The sequence below is a fragment of the Pteronotus mesoamericanus genome, unplaced genomic scaffold (assembly GCF_021234165.1).
Source record: "Pteronotus mesoamericanus isolate MK-2021 breed Mesoamerican mustached bat unplaced genomic scaffold, CSHL_Meso_final contig_256, whole genome shotgun sequence".
In the NCBI taxonomy this organism is placed as follows: Eukaryota; Metazoa; Chordata; class Mammalia; order Chiroptera; family Mormoopidae; genus Pteronotus; species Pteronotus mesoamericanus.
In genome coordinates this window covers 5339935-5348700 of record NW_026555108.1, presented here as the reverse complement: position 1 = coordinate 5348700, position 8766 = coordinate 5339935, and the positions used below count along the sequence as shown (strand labels likewise).

Sequence of the window (8766 nt, the reverse complement as noted above, 5' to 3'; positions counted from 1 at the left end):
AAAAAATCCTCCTCCCAGATTCTGATGAGCTTCTTGGCCACGTCTACAAGGTACCCCCCTGCCTTGAGACTCTAGAACCTTTGTTTGGGAGAAAGAAACAAAAAAAAACAAAGTCTGGTTTAAACTCTTGCCTTCATGGTCATAGTATGTGCACTATGCTGACATTATTTTAAAGACAGGCAGGATGTCAAAATTTAGAATAAAGACATTTAGGAAGTGAATTATCTAAAATAAACAGCCTCTAATACACTTCCTACTGATATACTTTCTTCTGGTATATTTACAGTTGGTAAAAGTGAAGCAAAATATATTGGGTACCCTAACAATCTTCATTTCTCATTAATGAATTCATTTTCTTTCTAAATATTTAACCATCTCTCTAGTTTGGAGCATTTATTTGCTCCCAGTTTTCCAACATAGCTTTTTCCTCCCCTTAAAATATTTCTCATTTCATAAAAAGAAAAGAACAAGGAAGGAGTGAATAGTTTTGTGATCACTGATAGGCCATACCCTCCACCTACTAAAATGTAAATTAACTTTGCTTACTCTATTATTTGACTACTCTTTACATATACAGAGTGAGGCAAAGGTAGGTTTACAGTTGTTAGTATGCAAAAGTATACTTTTGCATTATTTATTAATTACTGTATTATTTTCCATATGAACTGTAAACCTACGTTTGCCCCACCCTGTACTATAGGTAGCTGAGTCAAATTTTTGGTTGATCGAAAGTCTTACTTGGACCATATAATTGAGAAAGAAACACAGATAGAAGAACACATTTTTACTTTATCGTAAATCAGAATGGATATTTTAATAAATTGAAGAGCTGTAATATGGAGTTGATTGAAAATACTGGATTCCAAGTCCCCCAAATATGGAAAATCCAAACCTACATAAGCAAAATTTAAGAGAAATTATTTTGGAAGTCATATCTATTTAAACCAATTTGCAGAATTTATAATTTGTATGTAATTTAAACTGTCACAGTTTATGCATATTTATAAATAAGTGAGATACATAATATTAAAGGTAATATTTTTAAAATCATTCACTAGTAAGTTATTATGAACCAAAAAGCCAAGGATAAATTTGCATTATATACCTGATGATAAAATACTGTAATTCTGCATTTCTTCTAGATAACTTATGGTTACCAAAGGATTATTACTATTGTTGCTATCATTACTTTAATGACTATCTGCACCAGAATTACAGGTGTGCATATTAAAAAATGCACATTCCAAGCCCAGGAATTAAATTTTTAGTAGGCAACCCCTACTCCCATTTTGATGTACACTATTTCATGAATAGCTGAGGATAACATTAATTTGGAAATATTGATCAGCTTCCCAAACTTCTCAGATAAGCATCACTTGGGCCATCTGTAAAATAGACCACCAGTCTTCTTCCCTAGAACTGGGGCCTAGGAAGCAGTATTTTTTAACAAGTACACCAGCTGTTTGTCCTCAAAGTCAGAGAAAACAAGTTAGATTATTATATTTAGGCAAATATTGTACTGTAATACCTAGGACCCTGGAAATGCAAAAGAAGCTTAAACTACCAATAGGAAAAAATTGACTTTTTTTACACTCATGTGGAAAAAAGCCAACATTTTGGAAACACAAACCTGAGTTTACCCTCTTAAGCTCCACCCTACTCCCAGTGAAAAGTTTCCCACTACTTTTAGGATAAAGACAAAACTCCTTATTAGGGTCTACAGTGCCCAGAGGCAGGGTTTGCCCACTTCCTACTTCTCACACATCTTTCTGGTCTTAATTGAAAGGTGGTCTCTAGTCCAAGGCTAATCCCTCTATCCTTTGGCTCCTAAACCAGTTTTCTCACCTGTAAAATGGGAATAATAATACCTTTCTCAGATGGCTCAGGATTAAATGAAGGCAGAGGCTGGCACAGTGAATTATAGCTATTATTTAATCACATCAAGTGGTTTCTACTCTCTCACATTCAATTCTTCAACCTATTCGCCATCTGATTTCTGCACCCATCGTTCCAAAGAAACTGTTTTTTTCAGGTTCAGCAACTGCCAAGTCTAAATGACAAATTTCAGTACTTATCTGACTGACCTTTCTGCAAGTACTGGCCCTTGCTGACCACCCTTTCCTTTAGAATTCCCTTCGCCTAAACGCAGGCTAACCTGGTTTCCTCACACTTCTCTGGCTGGTCTTTTAAAAGTATCTTTTGTGGTTCTTTCATGGCTTACCTTTTCAAATTTCTAAAAAATGTTATAATTTTATCAAAGTTATACATGTATATTTCTATGTCAGTGACAGCCACTCAACAAGGTCTTCCTGGACCATTACATTAGCATCCTCACCCTGTACCCTTTCACATCACTGTTTTTTCTTCACAGTCCTTGTCAATCGTATTTACTGTCTACCTCTCCCATTAAAATTCTAAGCTCTTTGCAGGGAGGGGTTATGTTTTCTTCACTGCTGTATTCAGAGCACCTAAAATAATGCCTGGTACCCTCTAGACTCAATCAATATTTATTGACTAATTGACTGAAATATCTCCCACATTTAATGCATCACTTGTACAGTCTACCTCCTAAATTCTCTCAAATCTCTGCCTACAGTTCTTGCCTTGCAACTGACTCACAATGTTGCCTAAATGACTGCCACACCATCTCCAGTCCTATTTTCCCATACTTCACATTCCAAACTGCTGCTCAAGTCACCCAAGTCCCTCAACAGATCCCTATAACCTTTAGGATTAAGTTCACATTTTTTTTGCCAAGCCAGGCTCTCTGTGATCTGGACCCTGGCTAATTCCAGTTTCAGTTCTCACCAGCACCTTCCATGAGCACCATCCCTAACTATTTAGTCACGTTCTTTTCTCTGCCTGGAAAGATGCTTATTCCCTACCTGCAATGCCTTTTTATCCTGGCTAACTCATATTAGTCATCTCTGGGAAGGTCTGTCTCCTATAGTTCCAGGCTTGGCGCTACTTGCCCTTGTCTGCACCTTTACAGGATACTGCACCTATCATTTCACTTATCACACTCCTGTGCGGACTTGCTCATCTCCAATACTGTATTCAAGCACCCAGCACAGTGCTTGGTACAGAGTAGTCTAGAAATGGTTATTGAAAGGATATTCACCCTTCTGTCTCTTTTATCCAGGTCTTCACCCCAAACTGCTTTACTTTTTCCTGCTTCTACATGCTGCCAACTGTGCTAAGTACCTTCGGAGAAAAATCACACAATAAAGTAGACTGGTACCATTTGAAATTAATGCTCTCTAACTTCATTGGTGCATTCAATACCCAGCAATCCTTTTATGGATCCTTAGAGCTCCAGCTCCCATTTCCCTCAATGACCATGAAAAAAAAACCCCACTTAAACATTAACAGAAGGGTTTACAGTGAAAAGAACAAGCCTTCCCCCTACTCTACCTCACAGGCGTTAGCAGTGTGAACCGCATCTTGCAAATCTTTTCTGTGAATATGCAAACATGGATTTATATCTTCTTTGTCCCCCTAACAAATGAAATTAAATGCTGCCTACATTCTATCACTTATTTTTTTCAAAAATATCTTTGAGGGTACCATGCTAAGTGACATCAGTCAGAAAGAAAAAGAGACCTACTGTATGATTTCGCTTATATGAGGAATCTAAAAGAAAAATGAACAAAACAAACTCATATATCCAGAGAACAGATCAGTGGTTACCAGAGGGGCAGGGGGTTAGGGGGTGTAGTTGAAAGGGCTGAAGGGTGGGTCAATTGCATGAAGATGGATAGAACTACTTTTGGGGGTGATCACATAGTGTATATGGATGTTGAATTAGGTTGCACACTTCAAACTGTAATAAAAAGAGTATCTTTCCATATTAGCATATATAGATCTTCCTCATTGTTTTTAAAGTTACTTTTTTTTTACTGAATGGATGTACTATAATTCAACATCTTCACTGATGGACATTTAGCTGGTTTTCAAGCTCCCAACCCACTTTTACTTTTCTCACAAGAACTGAATCTATGAAGTATGAACTCCTTCGACCTTCTCTCCCTTATCTACACACTGACCTGTAACTACCTCTATTCCTTTCTCTATCTCAGGGGAACGATCTCCTCTCCTACAAGAGGGAATGCTAACTATGGCAACTCACACTCCCTCTGTTTTCACAGAGGTCTTGCCCACAATTGTCCTCTCTTGTTTTTTCCTAAACTCTCCTTTGTTGCTTTCTACCCTAAGCCTATGTAAGCAAATATATCTTCCATCTTAAGACTCCATTTTTTATTCCTCACAGCCTAGCTCCTTGAAAGAGTAGTCTATGATCTCTACTGTCACTTCCTCATCTTCCATCTGCTCCTCACCCTGCTGCTGGCTGATTCCAAGTTCACCACTCTGACCCTGCTTTTGCCAGCTAATGTCACCAGGGACCTCCTCCTTGCCAAAACCCAAAGGCTGTCTCTCATGATTCATTTTACTTCACCTTTCTGTGATGTGTGTGTGTGTGTGTGTGTGTGTGTGTGTGTATTTTTTTTTTTTTTTGCCTTAAGACCCCTTCCTTGGTATGAAAAAATTGTTGCTCTTCAGTTTTTCCTTCCATTTCTCACCTTCCCCCGGCAAATAATGACCTTCACTGGGATTCTGTCCTCCATGCTCTTCTGAGCCTACACATGTGTTCTGGGTGATCTCACCTACTCCCAAGATTGCACAAATCCGAAGCTTTATACCTATCATGCTTGAAACGTACATGCCTCTGACTGAGCTTAGCTGTTTTTCCTACCTTCCACCCTAGACCTGTGCAGAGAATGCCACCTCCATTTACCCCATAACCCAAGTCAGAAATGTAGCTTCCATTTACTTTCCATTACCCAGTCACCAAGATGCACTTCTCTTTCCCCTACTGCCAAGGCCTCTGCCAGTTTGTCTCCCTTATTTCTCCTCTGACATCCCTCCTCCCCAGGCCATCCATTTTTACACTGCAGCCAGAGTGATCTCTCTAAAACTAGCATTTAATCCTGAGCCTTGTTATCCCTATACTACATATGTTCTCTCTATTGCGCCTATCCAAAACTACTTGTTCCATGAACAGATCATGTACCTTCATACCCCTAAGCATTGTTCCCTCTGCCCAGAAGGCCTCCCTCCCCTCTTCTCCTCTATGACTGTCTGGCAAACTCCTTCTTACTTTTCATGCTCTCTCTCAAGGGTCTCCTCTTGAAACCTTTGCATTCTTACTCAGAAAGCAGAGTTGGTAACTCCTTCCTCTCACCACAGAACCTTGTAAATATATATTGCAATGATCACTTTCTATTAAACTTAAGTTATTCACATATCTATCTCTCATTCTAGACCTAAGTTCTCCGCAATTGGAAACTGTATCATACTTCTGTATCAGCATCTAGCAGGCTGCTTGCTAAAAATAGGTGGCTTGATAAATGTTGAATGAATGCATGAATGCCCTATACCCACTCACTTTCCCAAACCAAAATCCTAAAAGCCATCTTCCATTTCTCATCCTCTTCCACACACAAATGCCCATCGGTCATCAAGCCCTATTGAGTCTACCTCCTAAAGACCTCTCAGATTCATCCCGTTCTTCCCATCTTAATACCACAGCCCTAGTTTGGGATCCATTACCCCCTACAGTGGAACATCAGTTCTCAAACTTAATTGGCTTCAGAAGGCTGTTCGAGAACCCTACTGCTCGAGATGGGAGATGTTCGAGAACTGAGGTTTGACTGTACTTGAACTAGATTTGTTCCCCTCCAAACCACTCTCCACACTGCTGCTTGATTTTTTTAAAAACATTTTTATTACAAAAATAATACATACTTGTAAAAAATTCAAACAATACAGAAATAAAGCACAATATCCCACCCAGTATACATAAAACCATATAGCCCCCCACCTCCAATCCCATTCCTCAGAGGTTATCACTGTGAATAGTTTGGCATATATCCTTTTAGGCCCTTTCCTTTGCATACATAAGTACATACAATATAAACAAGTAAGTACACACACATGATTTTGTCTTTTATAAAAATGGCATCATACTCATCACATGATTCAATTTCTTTCTTGATTCGATATACAGAAAATTTCTAAAACACAAACCTGACATATCACTCCCCTAGAGCTCCTCATTTCCTAAAATATAAAATTCACACTCATTAGCATCGAAGTCAAAGCTCCTGATACACTTCCTGCCCATCTTTCAGCCTCATCTCTAGCCATTCCAGCATTCAAGGACTGGAACTAAACCACCTTAAATCCTTTCTGGAACAAGGCAGGTACAAACAAACAAACAAACAAACTAGGAACACACTCTGCCATTTCTAGACTTCAGCCTTTTCACTTCATGTTCCATCCTGCCTGGACTTTCCCATCTGGCAAGCTCCTACTAATTCAACAATCAGCTTAAGAATTACCTCCACGAAGACTTCCCTGACTTTTTCAGACATGATCACTCCTCTATTTTCCCCTATAACTAGCTCTTTAATTGCACTTACCTCACAGAACTGTAATGCTTTAATATGTTTTGAATTTTACTCCCCCTCCCCCAACTTGATGGTGAGCTCTTTGGATAAAAGGAGTGTGTCTTATTTAGCTTTGCATCCCAAGGATCTGATAGAGTGCTTATGATGAAGCAGATGTTCAACAACAAATCTGTTGAGGATTTTGTAATTCTAGGAACGTATACTGAGTACCTACTATGCACAGAACCATATCCTAAGCATGAAAAGAAACAGAAGACACAGCCTTTGCCCTAAGGAACTTACCATTTTCCTACCATTTCCCCTGGGGGTGGGGGGGACAGAACACATTTACATGGCAACATATCAGTTCTGACATATAGGCTGTTTCAAAGATTTATAATCATTTGCCTCAAGCCCATTTAGGAACAAGCATTGCAAAATCAAATAAATAATAAAATAATGGGCAGTTTGTCCAATACGTCTATGTGCTCAGTGTGGCACAGAGTCCAGCAGAAAGAACCCAATTCCCTGTCCCAGCAGGGGGGCTGTCACCTGCTCCAGCCTGCTAGAAAACTGAGATGATACCATGCTTGGAAAATTTCTAATACACCAAGAGGACATAAAGTTATTAGTCCGTTCATAATTTCTCCACCTTCCCCAGGGAAAAATGATACCAAGAGCAGTAAGTGAAGTTAAACGTGGGCACTGGAGAAGGAGAAGATTGCACTATTTTTATCAGTGGTAGGGGGGAAGGGATTGCTTGAGTTTAATTCAAAGGGTGACGTTGCCCCAGGAAGATCAGGACAGGCGATTCATTCATTATCATTTACTTACTATTTTTTAAAGGCTAAGGTGTTAGTTAATCTGGTGATTTCAGGATCAGACACTGTACAAATATTAATATAAACAAATTGAATCACCTAGGCTGGAGAACAGGGAAGGCTGACCAAGGAGGCCCAAAGGAAGCCTCATTCATCAGAGTCCAAGTCACTGTCCCCAGCAATGGAGTGGAAATCCTCACTGTCCTCCTCGTCCTCTGACAGGTGGACCTGGCTTAGTACACTCGGCCCAGAGCGCTGCTCTTCCTCCTCTTCTTCCTCCTCTGATACCTCATACCCACCGATGCTGCTGAAGCTTGTGTCTTGGGTGTTCGACTTGGGATCAGGCTCCTCATAGCTCCCATAACTGAGAAGAGAAACATGTCATCTCTCAAGCTCGGGCACCATCCTCTAGCTGACCAGTCCCATTCTTGACGCCACCAAGGGATCAGCCCATCTCACCTCCCCTGGACACTAAAATGACTGATTCTAGACTGTTCTACAGGTCCCTGAGAGATAAATGATCCTGTTCAAAAACATCAACTTGCCAACTGGATATACACAAGAATCTGAAAGAAAGAAACTTCCCTGTATCTGAACAACACACTGCCAGCTTATGTGACCATAAACACTCTGATAACCTCATAGTTTCATCTACCACTTACGGCTTCACTCATCTACATACCCAATTAGTCAACAGTCCTAGAGAGTCTACCTCTTCAATATACCTTGTCTTTATCCCTTCTTTTCCATCCCTACTCTTCACGCCTTGACTTAGTGCTTTGCTATCTCTGGCCTGCACCATTGAAATCAGTCTTCATGCCTCTAGTCTTGCTCTCCAATGAATTCTTCACACTTCTGCCAGAGTGTGCTTTATTTTTTGTTTGTTTGTTTATTCTTATTTTTACTTAAAAAACACACAAATAATGCATGTTCGCTGGTTTAAAAAATTAGAATATACAACCAGAAAAAAAAAATCACCAATAACTCTACTACCCAGAGATAATCTTTTAGTATATGACCTTCCATTATTTTTTCTATGCACTTCACTTAGATGCTTAAACATTTTTTATTTACAAAATTAGAATACTCTACATAACTCTTTAGGAACCTGCTTTTTTCACTAATGATTATAATGAACATCTTTATAAACATACACCTATAGCGTCATTTTAATAGCTGCACAGTATTCCACTGTATGGCTGTAACATAATTTATTTAACAGTCTCACTAAGACATTTAAGCTGTCTCCAATTTTCCCACTATTAGAAACAATGCTGTGATAAACATCTTGTACAAACATCCTGATAAAAGTATTACTATTCCCACAGAATTTCCTAGACATGAAATTTGGGAGCCAAAGGAGATGCACATTTTCAAAATCTTTTATTTCTGATTTAGCTTGGTTACCTTCCCTAACCAGCTCCCCTACCCCACTCCTAACCCAAGTCTGAGGAAAATCCTGTGGTTGCCTATTACAGCACTTTTCATGTTACACT

At 39.3% G+C, this 8766-nt stretch overlaps 1 protein-coding gene across 3 annotated transcripts in view; it reads right to left on the bottom strand.

Moving 5' to 3' along the window:
• Positions 1–5851: 5851 nt before the first annotated feature.
• The window catches only part of TAF1 (TATA-box binding protein associated factor 1), a 67802-nt gene continuing 64887 nt past the window's right edge, over positions 5852–8766 (bottom strand). For all 3 annotated transcript variants that reach the window (XM_054574297.1, XM_054574299.1, XM_054574298.1), the window contains exon 38: positions 5852–7634. In XM_054574297.1, coding sequence (XP_054430272.1) covers positions 7418–7634 — 217 coding nt within the window. In that variant the 3' untranslated portion in view covers positions 5852–7417. The remainder of the gene's footprint in view (positions 7635–8766) is intronic.